Raw genomic sequence first — 17,225 nt, 5'->3', positions numbered from 1 at the left:
ATTAAAGTTAAGAAAATCATTTTACTCAAATGCTCAGAAAATGTTCTTTTCAATAGCTACTACTGAACAAAAATAACCTGTTATTTTTGATGAGGAAAAATGTTCTTCTGGAATAAATACAACATTTTAACACTTTGACAAACAAAAAATACAAATAAGCCCACAGCAGAAAAAGATTGCAGAGAAAGGACAAGTGCCCATGGAGGAGGGAAAGCGTCCAAGATGTCCCTTCAACTGTCCACATGCGCTGCGACTCGGTTACTTCCCAGACCCCTCTGCTCCCTGCTGCTGAAGACCTCAAAGCTGCCTTGTGGTTTCTGAATGGCTCAATCTCCAGCTCCATATATTCTGCATGTCCTGTACCAAGAGTCCAGGCTCACATCTCAAGGAAGGGGGAACCTCTCTCACTTTTAATGTTTCTTTTAAGCTCCAGTGTGACCAACTCAGCCCCGAGCACATTTCCATTTCAAAGAAAACATTACCTTTGCTTGTAGCTCTCTTTCACTGGATTTTTCTTGAATTTCCTGCAGGCCAACACACATTCTTAGCTGCCTCAATGCTGGGGTTGCTAAGTCACTACCGAGTAAAAGCCTAATCTGGTTTTTATCCTACATGACAGATGAGATGTTTGAAATGCATATCAAAAGTAATTGTTTTTAAAAGAAATATGAGTCTTGAATAAATATCTTATCTGATTCTCCCTGAGATTACCTGGTTGTCTTTTTCACCAGATTCTCTATAAATAACACAGCCCCACCTCCTCCCAGGATGTTTTAAAGGATCTGGCATTAAGGAGATTTTCATCTACTTTTAATTGAAGGAGGCTCTAAAGACAGCATGGGTAATTCATATTTCCCATGTGAAGACCTTGGAAAATATTTCAGTGCCAGAGAGAAAAGAGATTCAATATGATCTAGGTTTAGATTATCTCAGTGAACGAATCGCTTTAACCTCTGGAATTGAACACCACAGGTTTGCTCCTTTCTTAGAAGAGCTATAGGCTTATGAGGTTTACTGCAGCTGCAAATGAAAAAGCACCGTATCAGCAGACAACTTTACTTTCTGATGTGAAATCCTTAATCCATTTTATGGCCTTCTTGAAATTGCTGGTTTACTTGCAGCATGGCGCACTCTCTCTCTCTACCACTTCTTTTGAACAGCCGATATTAGCTATACTCTCTTGAGATGATAATCTTTTTCCCAACATTCTGAAGCTGCAGGTTTCTGGAAGCTCCATTTCTTAAAGTTCTACAAATAGAAAGCTTTCTTTGCTGATGAAACTCCTTCTTTAGTTCCAAGACAGAGGTGGAATCAAAGAATGTATCAGCTACTGGATTCGTACCAAGAACTAGAAGGTTTATGAATGACTGGCCTGATGGAATGACAACACTGATCTCACAGGAGAAGTGAGAAGCAGCAGATGGCAGAAAAGCTGCCAGCCAGGACGCGTGGCTCATACTAATAGTTCAAATGTAGGTGGGTGACTTGGGTTTAAGTTGTTTACCAGCTCTACACAGCTTACCCTGTGAGGATGTTTTATGGGCTGCTTGGTTTTCAGGCATTCATCTAAAATTCATCTAATTTTCTAGATACTTCTTGGGAAGAGACACTCTCAATGGTCCTTGAATTTTCACACTCCACATAGGTGTGTGACATTTACATAACTTAAAGTCTACTGGTGTGGAAGGGTGGTGTTTTGAGATCCCTCTGCATCGGCCACCAAGGTGGCCCAGTGTCAGTCCAGGAGTGACAGGAGTCAGTCACCAGGAGTGCTGAGAGTGACAGCCTCTCTCCACCCACTCCCTTTTGGATGCGAGGCTGGAAGCCAAGAGCAAAATGTGTGTCCAGGCAGAGGCTACAGGGACACCCAAGGGTGTGGCCTTGCTAAGGGACAGGCAAACTGGCCTCTTAATCCTTTCAGAACCACACTCCTTGCTGGCACCTCCACTCTGCCTTTCCATGAGCCAAGCCCCATCCTTTGTCCTATTGGTGTTTCAACTGGCTTTGACTGATCTGAGCAAAGGACACACCCTCTTCCAAAGGCATGCTGGGACTGGAGCCATGGGCCCTTCTCTCTGTGGTCTGTAGCTCCAAGTGGCCCATCACGCAGCACAGATGCCATGCCGCTCCCATCATGCACAGGGCTGGACTGACCCTGGGAGAAAGGTGGTCTAACGGGGCAGTGGGGCATGGAAACCAGCTAGAATGCGCCTTGGGCAGAGTGGGGAGCCTTTAGAAAAAGCCCTACAACCTGACTCAAGCATGAATCATGCTTCCTGTGCAGACAAGCTCTCAGGATGGTCCCTTTTATTCAGAAATCATTGCCTCGCTAAATCATGTTCATCAACATGGCTTATTTTTCCCATGGCAATTTTTCATCAGTCAAAACAGAAAAATATTTGCTCAGCTTTTAAGGCCTTGGAAAAAAAAAGTGAGGAAGGAAAAATAGGGTTTGACTGGAGGAACTGCCTGCCCCTCCCTCATTCAACAAGGAATACTGAACATCTACCAGGTACTCAGGGCTGGTGCCGTGGCACCAAGGGAGCTTATATCTTTACAGGAGGGACAGACCACAGCAGCATAAAAGAGGGATGTAAGAGAGTGGTCGATTAAAGGGGTTACAGAGTCTAATAAAGCAGAGAAGACAGGACATCCTAGGATGGGTAGTGGATGGGATGGAATTCAATTTGGAGGATCAGAGATGGCCACACTAAGAAGGTGACAGCCGAACAGCAGCTTAAAGGAGGAGAAGGAGGGAGCCCCAGAAAGACTGGGGGAAGAGGCTGAAGCCAGAGAGAGAAGGGGGCAGGGCCAAAGAGCCCTTTCCAGTCACCTTAAGAGCTTTGCTTTATACTCTGAATGAGACAGGAGCCAATAGAGGGCTGGGGAGGAAGCTGTGACCTGACGACATTTAAGAAGGCCCACTCTGGCTGCTGGGTTCAGAACGGAAGGGAGTTGGGCAGAGTGTAAGCAGGGAGCAGTCAAGAGCTCTTCTACTGTGCCAGTAGGAAGAAAACTGTGGCTTAGAATAAGGGGTGAGATTCCTGGGTATATTTAGAAAGCAAAGCCAAAAGAATTTTCTGCATTGGATGTGGGGTGCAAGGGAAGAGAAGGAGGGAAGGTTTTGGCCTGAGTGATTGGAAGGTGGAACTGATATTAACCCAGGTGGGAGGGGCAGGTTTGGGGAAGAGGAAAGACAGGTGGAGCTGTCCACTGACCATCTATGGACACAAGGAGTAAGTGGAGAGATATGAAAAATCTGGGGTACAGGGCAGAAGCCAGTGAGGAGACATAAACTGAAAATCAACATAATATAAATAGTACTGAAGTCCCAAATCTGGATCAGGCAATATGAACACAGATGGAGAGGGGCTGAGACCCAAGGACTGAGCCCTGGGGACGAGCCAAGGAAACTGAACTGAGGTAGCCACTGTTAGATGGGAGACAAAAAGCATGAGAGAACCTGGGAGCCAAGAGAAGGATGTCTACAGAAGAGGCTCATTAGCTGAGACAAATGATGCTAGAAGTCAAGAAACTCGAGGCTTGACCACTGGTTTTCACAACACAGAGTCACTGGAGAATGTGCAGAAGTATCAGACAGGCCTGGCTGCCATCCTTTGAAAGACCTGCTTACAAGGCTGGCCCTTGGCTGGCATCTGGGAATCTGGATTTCAGGAGGGGTCCTACCATTAACTGATAAGAACTGCTCAATGTGCTGAACTGCTTGCACAAACAATATGGTTTATGCTGTATACCTGCTTCCCTTTTTAGAGTCTGTAATTTTGTGTTAGGCATTGGGTTCCTATGAGACCAGCCCTCAATAAAAACTCAGGGCACTGAGTCTCTAACGTGCTTTCCTGGTTAGATGTTTCACAACTCATCACTGGGGAAATTAAGGCTATCTTAGATGATTCCACTGGGAGAAGACACTGGAAGCCTGTGCCTGGTTTTCTCTGGACTTAGCCCAATGCACCCTTTTGCTTTGCTCAGTTTGCTTCATAACCTTTCACTGTCATGAATCATAGCTGTAAGTGTGACCATATGCTGAGTAGTCCGTGAGTCCTTCCAGTGAATCATCAAACTTGGGGCTAGTCTTGGGGAACACCAACAAATGACCTTAACAAGAGCACTTTTGGTGGACTGAGAAACCAAAAGTCTGATGGGAGTGAGCTCCAGAGATAATAGGAGGAGAGAAATGGGATATGCAGAAGGTGGGCAGCTCTTTAAGGAGTTGCAAAAAGAAGAGAAATGGGGAGTATCTAGAAAGGGAGTAGAATCAAGAGAAAACTTTTTAAAATGGGAGGAATAATGACATGGTTGGAGGTAAATGGGTACTCGTTAACAGAGAGCAAAACAATGAAGCTGCAGGGGGAAGGGTAAGTTTGCTGGCATGATGTCCTTGGACTGGTGAGAGATGGTAAGGCCCAGGGCACATGTGGAGGAGCCACCCATAGGTACATGAGGAGTGTGTCCCTAGGACAGAAAAGAAGCAGAATATATGGGGACAGATGAAGAGCACTTGGATGAGGGGGTAGGAGAAGCTTGGAGAGGTCAAACTGGTTCCAAACAGGTCACAGCTATATGGAATGCCAATTGTTCTTCAAAAGAATTAACAAAGATATGCAATTTAGGTGCTATCATTTATTCTCCCAGTTTGAGCGAGAATTAATTTCTTCCCTCATCCTTAGGGCTACTTACAAGAAAGGGCTATGCCGTTATCTTGTCCATCCTTCTCATTCCACTGTGAGGATTAACCATCATTTCCCATCTGCCTCCATTTCCTCATTCATCCCCTCCCTTGTATCCTTACTCATCACCTCTGCCTAACCATCTTGTTCTTCTTAATCTTTCATCTTTGATGTCTCCAATTTCAATCTCCAGCTACCAAGACTTTGTTGATGTGGGTCTCAGCTTCCTAGGACTGCCATAAGAAATTAACACAAACTGGCTGGTTTACAGCAACAGATTTTTATTTTCTCACAGTTCTGGAGGCCAGAAGTCCAAAATCAAGGTCAGCAGGGCAATGCTCCCTCCAAAGGTCAGGAGAGATACTCCCGGACTCTTCCAGCTACTAGTAGCTCTGCTCTAGGCATTTTTTTCTCATGGCCGCATCCCTCCAATCTCTGCCTCTATCTTCACATGACCTCTACCACTCTGGGTCTGGGTCTTCCCCTCTACTCATAAGGTCACTTGTCATTGAATTTAGGGCCCACCCAGGTAATTGAAGATAACCTCATCTCAAGATCTTCAACTTAACTATATCTGTACCTTTTTTTTAATTAAGGTCATATCCACAGTTCTATGGTTTAGGACCTGGACATAACTTTTTGGAGGCTACCATTCAGCGAATTCAACATGTTTGTTGAAAGCTCTCTTAGATGCCTCCTTCACTCTTCTCCACTATCCCTGCCAGAGACTGGTCCAGGATTCTCTAATACACCCCAACATCATGTAGTTGCTACTTTGCTCATTTCTCTCCATCCACAGATTTCTTCTTTAAATCACCTGCATGTAACTGCTAAATCAACATACTCCCTCCTTTGTTTGAGACCTTAAAAATGATTAAAGGACTCAGTTTGATTCCTATAGTAAATCAAGCATCCTCCTCCTACATCACCCCCATGAAGAACCCCTGGCTCCAGGCTGGGTCTCTGACCTGCGCTCGCTCAGGCCCCAGCCCATTGCACCTTAGCATGATGAGGCCCATTAGCCACGGGGTGCCCTCTTCTCTTCTCTCTTTTTTACTTGGTCGCCCATGGACAGACTTCTCTGGTTTCCTAGAAAAGTAAAATATCTTCAGGACCCCTTGCCTTTACCTGTGTTATTTCTACCTATGGAATTTCTGCCCCTCTCCCATCACCTGGCAAACTTTATATCATCCTTCAAGAACTAGTTTAAATGTCACCTTCTCTGTCCTCCTCAACCGCCTAGAAGTCATCACCCCATACCTGCTAGACAGGTAAACTTGATGCCCGTCTGCTTATATGTGAGTCATGATGCTTGACTTGGAGTGTCTTGAGGCAGGTCCTTGTCCTTTTCCCTCTGCATGTGCGCAGGGTGGCACTGGGTGCATAGCAGGCCGCTCGGTAGGAAAACTTGTTAGGGACCTTGGAGGAAGCAGTTGCCATGACTAGCTCTAAAAATGTATAGGTGACATGCTTTGATGATAAATGGTTCCTCGTTTTTTTGAGGGGTCTATCATAACAAACATGATCCCTTTGAATGCTCAGGCCAAATTCTGCCTAATTGACCACATTCTGGCTTATATTAGGACTTTCAAAAATTTTAGCAATGCTGAGAATAAACACTTAAGAGGCTTGCATTTAAATTGTACTTGCAATTCTTCTTAGTAATAACTATGGTTTTAAAGGGAAACCATAGGATGAGAAATCTTCACCCTGGATACACAGAAAGGAAATCCAATCCTTTCATCAAAAATGGAAACGTGCTTTCAAACCTCTATTTTTAGTTCACAAGATGATGCAAGATGCATCATTTTTTGACTTGGGTGCAAGGCAAAGTGTGAACTTTGTCAAGGCAAGGTTATTTTAAGGGAAGAAAACAGACCTCCAGTTGAAAATAGTTACAGAGATTCATATAATACTTGGACTATAAACTCTGTATCGTCTTCGTCAGCACTGCCCAGCTGTTCCTTGATTTCAGAGGTGTTTGAACATTGGCTCACACTGACTTCCTCACTCCGACTCAATTTTCCTCAGTGCGGGCCTTCTATTTTCAACTCATGTCCCATAGAGAGGCCTGGTAATTTTCAGTGAAGTACTTGGATTAAGGGCTTTATTGAAAATTACTAGGCCTCAACCAAACACAATAAGACAGACAATTGAGAGCAACTTCAGAAAAGAGTGCTTGTCTGCAAAGATAAAACTGAACAGAAGGCTTTGGGGGGCGGGAAGGCACTCAAACGGGTGGTAAAAATGGAAAGGAAAAGGAGCAAGGAGTAATTATTAGCACAGGAAGTAAGAAACATAAAAGAATGAAAAGGGAAACAGATGGAAATGACGTTTTATGCAGAGAAAGAAAAAAGATTAAACGGCCAAGAGCTGGGCTGAAAGACATTTGAAACTTCTTAAACAGTGGAAAAGCGAAAATAGAAGAACGATTTCATGTGGAAGGAATACAGAGAGATAACAGAACATAATTCAAAGGCCAGAGTGTTCAATATAAAGAAGCAGAAAATCCATGCAGCTTTGCTGGTTTCAAAGCATAAAGGTAGAGCAACTTTTCATACAATCCAACCCTCACTCTTTTCCTAGTCCCCTCTGCCCAGAACTCTCTCCCCATGGGCACGAGATGCCATCTGCAGAGCTTGGAGGCTGGACCCCCACTCTTCAACAGCTGGCTCAAACTTTTCACAAGGCAAGCCTGCCGTGGTATCTGCAAGCTTACGCCTGGGTAGTTTTATAAACCTAAAACCGTGAATTTGCTCTGGGATGCATTATGTTTCCACATAATAAGTCTACAATGAGGATTCCCTTAATTACCTAAGGAAACAGGCCATAAGGTGATATTCTATAATACTGGAGTTCCAGTCGAGTCACAGGTTTGTCAAATTGAGGTAGCATTTAGTTTCAATTTTATAATCTTGGGGGTCCCCAGATATTATCAGTCTTCAAGTTCAACTGTGGTATTAAGTCTCCTTACCCTAACAGGTTTTTAAAACCAGGGTTGCATTTTTTTCCCCCTTAAATGAAATACGTGTAAAATCAAACCAAATAATCCTCATGATGTGAAAACTCCACGCATGGTAGGAAATCGCTTAAAGCATGAGCCAGGTGAAATTTGTGTCATCAGCTAAATCGGTGACTTTGTCAATGCCAGAAGGCCTCCGTGCATGCTTGTCTGCCTGTTCACTCACTCGATAAACTGCTGTGATCATTCCAGCCAAATACTGCTATCCTTAATAGATACGGAGGGTTCTAGACAGGTAAAGCCGATCCCGTTCTTGTAAGAATTTGTCTCTGTTCGATCCAAATCTGCTGCAATAAATGTGGCACTAACAAAGGGACGGGATCTGAGGCAGGAAAGGAGCGTGGCTCTCCCTTAGGGCAGCAGGTCTGGGAGCTCACAATGGCAGAAGTGACCTAATGGGCTTTGTGCCATGCTAGAAGCTGGTGAGAGGGAGGACCAGAAGGCACACTGGTTAAGCCTCTCAGGGGCTCAGAGTCTGGGTTAGGAGGTAAAACTGATACCAAGGAAACAGATCAACTCCATCACCCGAGAGATGGAATGCCCGAGTGCTGGCAGCCTTTTCAGTTGTGAAGTGTTGGTGTAAGCACTGGCCAGAGTATGTTCAACTTAATAAAAAAAAAAACAAAACAAAACTGAGTGCTCAGTATGTGTGTGGCAAAGGGTCCCCTGCTGTGGGGGATACAGAGAGTAAGATAGCCCCTGCCCTCAAGTAGCTCAGAGTCCAAGCGGGGCCTTGTGAATCAGGGATTTGAACAGATACTTGTACACCAGTGTTCATAATAGCATATTCACAAAAGGTGGAAGCAACCCAAATGCCCATCAACAGATGAAAGAATAAACAAAATATGCATTTACACCCAATAGAATATTATCCAGCCAATAAAAGGAATGAAGCTCTGATCCATGCTACAATATGGATGAACCTTGAAAACATCATGCTGTGTGAAATAAGCCAGACCCAGCACAAATATTCTATGATGTCACTTCTATAAGATATATAAAAATAGCATATTTGTTGAGGCAGATCACAGATTCAAGATTATCAGGGCTGGGGCGTGAAGGAACCAGGAGGAGCGGATACCTGGTGAGTATAGAGCATTTGTAAATTTTGGAAATTAAAGGGAAAAAAAGTGTCTAAGAGGGGCAGACAGCTGACATGCAATGTCTGAGAGAGGTGACAGGTGATATACAATGCCCAGAAGGAAGGACGCAGGCTGGGAAGGATTCCACTGCACAGGGCGGGCAGGTGAGAGGGAGCATGGACACTCCAGGTCTAGGAAGCCCAAAAGAAGATCCCAGAGGCTGGCTTCCGGGTGCCAAGAGGCCAGATACACACACAGAAGACTAGAGCCCTGCTGCAAGGGGGATCCTGATCTGGGTGAGACGTCTGGATCTTATTATAGAGCAGCGAGGGGAACCCCAGTTTTGGCCCTCATTGAAGTGACTCAAACTGTACTTCACAAAGGCGGATCCCACGACCACTCAGTGCAAAACCGGAGCAGTAGCCCAGGGAGCGGAAGGGCAGGGATGGCTGTGGTGGCCACCAAACAGGCCATGCAGCATGGAACGGGAGCCGAGGTGGCTGGGAGCTCACAGAAGGGGCTCAGGAGGAGTAAGACGGAGGAGCAAGGTGATCTGCCCAAGGGCTTGCTGTGTTCAGCGGCACCCAGTGCAGAGATGGGCCAGGGCAATGTACATCTTAGAACGAGACTGAGAATGAGGGAGCCTGGCCTACATGATGAGAAAATGTGGCTCATCTTTAGGAGCCTGGAAAAGTAATAATGCTAGTTTAATAGATGTTCATCAAAGCACAAAAGGAAACAACATAACTAAGGGGCATAATTCTAAATTTTAATTAAAAAAGAGGTATTAGAAAACCCTGTCTTTGACATGTTGCTTTTTCTTGATTTTTTGTGACTTATCTTCACAGCTCTACCAGCTCTCACTACCCGTTGCCTTGTCTATATTTCATTCAAAGATCGAACTTTCGTTCAAAGGCCATACAGGACCTATTAACTCCACCCCCACTCCCCAAAATTACGAATGCCTATATCTACCATACTCTTGACAGTTACTTCAGAATTACAGGAATGATTTTGGGTCACAGTGCCAAAAAAAATGTTCATTTTGGCACTTGTTAACATGCTTTCGTTTGACATATTGGCACAAATTCATTTTTCCTGGCTTTGGTCCCCATTTTCTAATTCTTTTAGAAAAATTTCAGCTTGGCAAATATTCACTTAGATGAAGGATACATACCATTAGGCACATAAGCAAGTCTGGCTGCCTCAGATGCCCCAAAGGGCTGCAAACCTTCCATTGTTCAGGGCACACGGGTGGATGAATGCACTAGTTAGAAAACATTCTCAGGGTCCGATAAGAACAAGCCTTTTGCCAATCAACTGGCTGCCCAATTGAAACATAAAGTGGGCCACATATATAGTTGCAAATTTCCTAGTAGCCACATTTAAAAAAATAATAAAAAGAGGTGAAATTATTTTTAATAGTATATTCAATATATTTAAAATACACTCATCTGAACATGTAATCAATATATTAATGAGATATTTTACATTATTATTTTTTTTACACATCGTGTATTTTACACTCAAAACACATCTCAATCTGGACTGGCCCACGGCAAGTGCTCAGTGGCCACTCAGGGCTCATGGCTCCAGTACCAGACAGTGTGGGTAGAGGCCCCACCCACTGCTGCAGAGGTGGCTTCTTAGGGGCCCATCTGCTCAGGGACCCCACTGTCACACAGGTGCAAGGCCCCCTCCGGGTCTCTACTGGCTCTATAATCTGCCAACCAGTAGTCACAGCATGTTTTTTTTCACCCAAGATAGGTGTTGTCATGGTCAGGTTCATGTGTCAACTTGGCCAAGTGGTGGTTGGGCAAGTGCTGGCTTGTCTGTTGCGATGAGGACATTTCATAGAATTAAATCATGATCATGTCAGCTCCATCCACAGCTGATTCCATTTGTAATCAGCCAAGGGGAGTGTCTTCTACAATGAGTGATGCTTAATCTAATCACTGAAAGCCTTATAAGGAGGATTCAGAAGAGAACAGGCTCTTCCTGCTTCAGCTGGTGAGCCTCTCCTGTGGCGTTCGTCCAGATCCTCCATCAGAATTGTTGGCTTCACAGCCTGCCCTGCGGATTTTGGACTCTACGTTCCTGCAGTCATGTGAGACACTTTTATAAATTTTATATTTGCGAGTGTTCCCTGTTGATTCTGTTTCTCTAGAGAACCCTAACTAATACAGGGGTCATCTGGGAATGAAGGATGGGAATGTGCACCTCTGAGGCCTCCTTGAGTCAAGCTTCTTACTCTTCAGCAATGACCTCAGTCACTTGTGTTATCCCATTACAAGCCTGAAGAACTTTGCGGTGCTAAGTCCCACTTGTATTCAAAGATGGTCAGACACCAATGCCTTAGACTTCTTTCCTAGATGAAAGTCATCCTGCATCTGGTATAAAGGGTCCAGTTTTTATCCTCTGCTGGGATATCTACTTCCCCCACTCTCTACCTGGCACGATTTCCAGCATCCTAGACCCCGGGAACAGGAGCCCACCCTCTGGGCAGCTTCTGCAGCAGGCCCTGCCTGCCAACACCATCCCCGCACTCTCCTTTTCCAGAGAAGGAAATTAAACCATGAGGAAGCCTGGGGTCAAGGCCCAACACGAAGATTGCTGAGACATCTCCATTCTCACATCTCCAGTCATGGGAAGCCACAGTTGTCGGGAGATGAATGTGAAAATTACATTTCTTAGAATGTACGTGTGCTCGGCTAATTTCTAGAGTAACCTTTCCATTGCCTTGAACAGAGCCCCGACCCACTCGTTTAATTAAATGCTGTGGTAGAGGCAGGTGCTGCTGGGACTTGCCTCTCCTTCCCCACTGCCGCCGAGACCACTTTGGCCCTGTGAGTCATATCAGCCAAGGACATGTGTTCTTCCTGGGCAGGGGCACAGATGGGCAGGCGAGTCCTCAGAGCACCTTCCCTGGGGCACTGCTTGCGGTGGAAGTGCCGCGCCTGCGTTCCCAGAGACACAGGGGCTCTTCTCACCCAGGATGGACATGTCGCTGGAGCGAAAAATAAACCTGTTTTGTTTGGAGCCGCTGAAATTTCAGGTGGGTGAAATTCCAGCATATTCTACCCATCCTGACTGATACAGAAGATGAATAATTGCTTCCCACTGCTATTTTTCTGGGGAAATGTAATGCTTGTCAATGCTAAAATGACTTTTTTCTGCCTTGCAACTAATCACCGAAGCACTTCACATTTCATTTTATCAAATTTTCTCCCTCATCTCTACTCAGTCTAACTTTAGCTTTAGATAGATAAATGGCCTTTGTTACTCTTTAAAATCCCAGTAGAAACATTACAGATGCTCAGAAATGGCTTTTCAATCCGTTTTTACCAATACAACTTGAATAGCTACCGTGAAGACAATCCTCCCAAACTTTAATTAACAAATACACACACTCTGACTCAATGTCTCCTCCAAAACAGCAACAGCCAACTTTATTTTTTGCCTATAATATTTTGTGACTTGAATTAGTGTTTTCTAAAACCAGGACTTCTCAACCTTGGCACTATTCACATTTTGGGCCAGAACATTTTTTGTGGAGAGGGTGTCCTGTGTGCTGTCCGATGTTTAATAAAATCCTGGGCTCCCTCTCACCAAATGCCTGTAACAGGCTCCTCCTCTGAGTCAGGACAACTACAAATGTCTCCCGGGGGCAAAAGTGCTCCTGGCTGAGAACCATCGTTATGAAAAAATCCTTTTTTCTCTTCAATATGATTTTTTAATGCACTACTGCTAAATAGCAAAAGATATTAGGCTAACTTGGCTAGAGAAAAAATGATGTCTTTCTTTGATTTATAATTTATAGAAGGCCAAGTCTCCTGCTATAAATGATCAGTTCACATCTCTCAGGAATCACTCCGAAAGGCCTGGTATTCATTCATTTGTACATTCACCCATTCATTCATTCATTCATTCGTTCATTCAGCAAATGCCCACCACGTGTTTGTGGTGTGCCAGGCTGCGCTCTGGGCACTGGATGCAGTGTGGGGAATGGACGCATGTGGTCTCTGCCTTCATGGAGCTTGCAGCCTAGTAGCGGGGGGCGCGTTAAAGGACTAAACATGCACACATATAATTGCAAGCTGTGTTAAGCGCTATACACGAAAGAAGAGGGTGGTTCAGGCATTGGAGAAGAGGTTATATTGAAGCTGAGACCAGAAGGAAAGGGACAAATGATGGGGGCAGCAGAAGTTGCTGGGCAGGGGCACAGGGGCTGGTGCATTTGGGGGTGCAGATGGAGCAGGGTGGCTGTAATATAGAAATGAAGAAAGGAAACAAAGGGAGGGAAATGAGGTCTAAATGTTGGGTGTCACCTAAGGAAACCTAGCAGTGGCTGTCAGCATGTGCAGCCATGGGTTCAGCCCCCTCTCTGAGTGTCACCCTCAGCCCCTGATGACCTCTGACCCCGGGGCTCCCCACCTTCTGCTCCGCCAGCTCCGTTGCCCATCCCAAGTACACAGTCAAGCCACAAAGCTACCTTGGGGGACGCCAGCGTTGAGTCAGCTCCTTTTCCTTAGCAGTTTGCCAATAAATAAGATTCCCCTGGCTAAACCAATGAACATTTAGTAATTGGCCCGAACCATGAAAGCCCCGCGTTTCTAGGAACAGATTTAGGAATAGATACATTTTGTATCTGGGCCTGGGTACAATCCATGACACATTTCTGATTCTTTATTTTCACTGGCCAGGCCAAGTGCTATGCAGGGAATTTTTTTTTCATGGGACAAAGACAGTAGAAAAGAAGTGAAACACACACTAACTACCCTTGAAATGGGAGGAGAATCCAGGGCTGGTTGGTCACAGGACCTCTGCAAAACTACTCTCTCCAGGAGGGGTGGTTTGTGGCCACAGAGACCTCCCACTCCCACACTTCTGAGTGGGCTCATCAGAGAGCCGCTGGTTCACTATTCTCAGAGTGAAAAATCAAGCAGGTCACCGAGAAGGGTAAAGAATCCCAATACAGCTACAGAAGGAGCTCCAAAGACGCTTTGGTGGCAGAGTTTAGGAACTTAAAAAGCAGAAGCTGCGACTTTTTCCAGTTAAGGTATTATCTGAATCACGAGAGCTACCGTGGTGAGATGTATAAAAATTTAATCAGTACTGATTAAAACGATGGCGGGTTTCCTTTTAGCAGAAGTCAATTGAATATATAGTTTTCTTTGAGCCACTCAATCTAGAAGCTGCCAAGGTGGAGCAATATCCATTCTAACACAGGATTATCAAAGATACAAGCCACCAAAGGGACACATTAGCTCTAAGTGCCCAGAAACACCTCCAAATCAGGGGGTCCAGATGTGATTCTCCCCACCAAAGCACTATAAAAACTCAGGGCCTTTTTTTTTTTTTTTGGTCCTTATGTCCTTTTTTTTTTTTTAAAGATATCTATTTGTAAGTACTAGTGGAAGAACCATGCATAAAACATTCCAACGTACAACTTGTAACAAATTTCCAAATCTTCAAATGCTGTGTGCTAACAAATGTATTGACGGTATGTAGGTGGGTGTACATAAAGAGGAAAACCGATAATAACGCTTCGTGCCTTACCTTCCCTTTGTCGAAGTAGTGGATGATCTCCTGGTAGAGCTGCTCTTTCAGCTGACCCTGGGTTGTCGCCTGGTAGCCGTCCCGCTGGGTGAGGTGGGCAGCACACACATCCTCTGACCACTGAGACAAAAGCAAAGCATCAGCGGGATGAGGCCAGGGCAGCCTGTGGTTTGCCTGCCACAGGGAGCAGACGGCAACGTGAGCTCCACGCTGGGGGCACACACGTGGGCAAGACTCTGGGGACACGTGGGTGGACAGAGTCGGGCAGACCTCCGTCCGAAGAGCCTGGGAGGAATGGAAGACAAGAGGGAGGCAAAGCTGGGCCCTGACTCATGCAGAGGAGGATTCCAGCAGGTTCTGGAAAGCACAGAACTGTCAGTTGGCTGAGAACGCCTCATGGAATTCTGGGATGACTTTGAGCCAGGCGGCTTTGGACTGTCTCAAGTGGTGCCTCTTCAGGCTCTGGTCTCACTCAACACGTCAATCAACAACAAAGAAGGCGCACAGATCACATTTAGAATTCATAAAGAAAGGGACTTGATGAAGGCTTCTTACAGGCAGGCAGGTGCCTCTGTTCCTTTGGCCAGCCTAAGCACAGTGCCTGGCATAGGGCCAGGGCTCAGTAAGTGTGGACATGGTGGTAGAAGTCTCGTGTGGACTGAAGATGCAGAGGACTTGACAAGGTGGGGAGATGGGCCAAAGTGAAGGCAAGGGTGTCTGACAGATAAATCAGGTAAAGTCTTAAATTTAGGCTTAGCAGATCAATGGCATTACATACAGGGTTCGATCAAATTCAACACATAGTGGGTGAAGACCTATTATGTGCGAGGCAAAGATGCCTCAAAGATGAGTCAGAAGGTGCCTGACCTCCAGGAACTTCCAGAGGTAGCACAATCACAAATTAAAGGGAAATGATAGTTAACAACACCGCAAAAAAGATTTCATGGACATCTCAGGGAGAGGACATGATCCTAGACTAGGGGGAGTCTGGGATGGTTCACTGGAGGCAATAAGTAGAATGGCCTTGCTCATCAGTTGCTGTAAGGAGATGGAGCTTGGCCCTGGCTTAAGACAGAATAGTGAGGGGGGTCTACAGAGCAAGGGAATGGGCTCCTAGCTGCCTGGACCACAGGAGAGCCCTCAACCAAGGGGAGAGGGTAAAGAGTGAGGCCCTGGTGGGCTTAGGGCTGGGCAGGCAACATCTGGATTGATGGGAACAGCTGTGCTGCCACATTTCAGGCGGGGTATGGCACAGGGGTGAATGCCTAGAATAGCTGTGGTTGTAGGACAAATGGACTGGCATGGTCAGTCGGGGAGCAGGGGGAAGGGAAACTTGGCAAGACCTCCATACCAGAGTCCAGTGCACAGCAAGTCCCCACCCCCCAAATTCCCAACCCCAGAGGGACCCTGGAGCACCTCCCACCACACCCGAGGGCTCCAAAGAATAATGTGCAAAGCAGGAGACCAGATGGCTTCCTCACTAAAAGGGAGAAACTTTTCAGGAGTCAACAGTTTTTCACCTTAAAATTGGACTTGCATATCCCAATAGTTAGAATTCACCAACTTATTAATTTTGGAGTTTTCACAACAAAGCTGGGTTTCTACTTTTATTGGGGCAGGGGGAGAGGAAGGATAAAAGTAAAATTTTTAGATGATTGTGTAATGTACCTACAATAAGATAAATAACAAAAAGAATGTTCAGAATTCAAATTACTTCCTTGAATTTTAAAATCACTGTTTTTTTTTTTTTAAGATACTGAACAGGGAAGTTAAAATCCCCCATACCTTCCAATTAAACATTGAGATACAATGAGCTGATTGTTAGGCTAAAGACTAATTTTTTTTTTTTACATGGGCAGGCACAAAGAACTGCACCCAGGTCTCCAGCATGGCAGGTGAGAACTCTGCCACTGAACCACCATTGTCTGCCCTAAAGACTAATGTTTTGATTGCTCCTGTTTTTGACAAAATATCTTGAATCAAAAAGAAGAGATTTACTTGAGATTTTTCAGTTAACAAATAAGAATATACAATCATATTGAAGAAGAATTTTCATAACAATGCAAATCATGTTCTTTCATCAATTGGTTAACTAGTGTGAGTTCACATTTATAGCAATATCAAAACCTATCTAGGAAAACTGCAAAATGCAACAGTGTAAAAGATATGGAGAGAGATTATGTAACGCTCACTATTTAACTGGAAAATGCAGTGCCCCTGCAAAAAAGATAATGCAATTGGACTTATTGATTTGGGTTGTGAAACAAACCATCATGTGGTTTGTGACAAACCCATCTGTACTCAATAAACCCAGTGATTAAACAAATGATATGTTTACACACATATGTGTTTTACATACACATGAATGTATAAAAGTTTATGTTCCATGAGAAAGAGAGTGAGCAGTTTGTCAACCCCATTTTAATTTCCCTGGTAGAGAAAAAATACTATTACATTTGTAAAAATACCTTGTTACTGAAACGTGGATTTCTGACAAACAAAGAACATCAACTTACAGTGTAGCAGCTGGCGTCAGGTGCACCAACTGGAATCTCTGTCTTCATAAATTATGTTCCTTTGGAGAGCTTCATAATGTGAGAGGCCGATGGGGTTCTTCTACAGCTAGGCTCAGGAGGACTACTGATGAGGAGGCCAGACTGAGCCAAGCCTTCCTGTGCTTTCTTTGTAATAGACCATTTGGTTTGCAGGCAGAGGTAAATTTCTATGCTCGAATGTCTCTCATGGATCCTGTCTATACGTATTACAGAAGCTAAGGCAAATTTCAGGATCTCAGGCCAAAGATTGGAAGATTCTCCCGAGTTTCACATCCTAACACAGTACTCTCTTTAATTCCTCTCATTAACCAATAGACAT

General features: G+C 44.8%; 1 protein-coding gene across 1 annotated transcript in view; it reads right to left on the bottom strand.

Annotated features, from left to right (window-relative positions):
* Positions 1-17,225, bottom strand: part of DOCK1 (dedicator of cytokinesis 1) — a 564,538-nt gene that overhangs the window by 56,878 nt on the left and 490,435 nt on the right. Inside the window, exon 38 of the mRNA XM_077126402.1 lies at positions 14,352-14,471. Within this exon, the coding sequence (XP_076982517.1) occupies positions 14,352-14,471 (120 nt within the window). The remainder of the gene's footprint in view (positions 1-14,351; positions 14,472-17,225) is intronic.

This window comes from Tamandua tetradactyla, chromosome 13, assembly GCF_023851605.1.
Source record: "Tamandua tetradactyla isolate mTamTet1 chromosome 13, mTamTet1.pri, whole genome shotgun sequence".
Classification (NCBI taxonomy): Eukaryota; Metazoa; Chordata; class Mammalia; order Pilosa; family Myrmecophagidae; genus Tamandua; species Tamandua tetradactyla.
The sequence above is the reverse complement of the archived record's forward strand: the minus strand, read 5'-3'. Positions and strand labels throughout refer to the sequence as shown.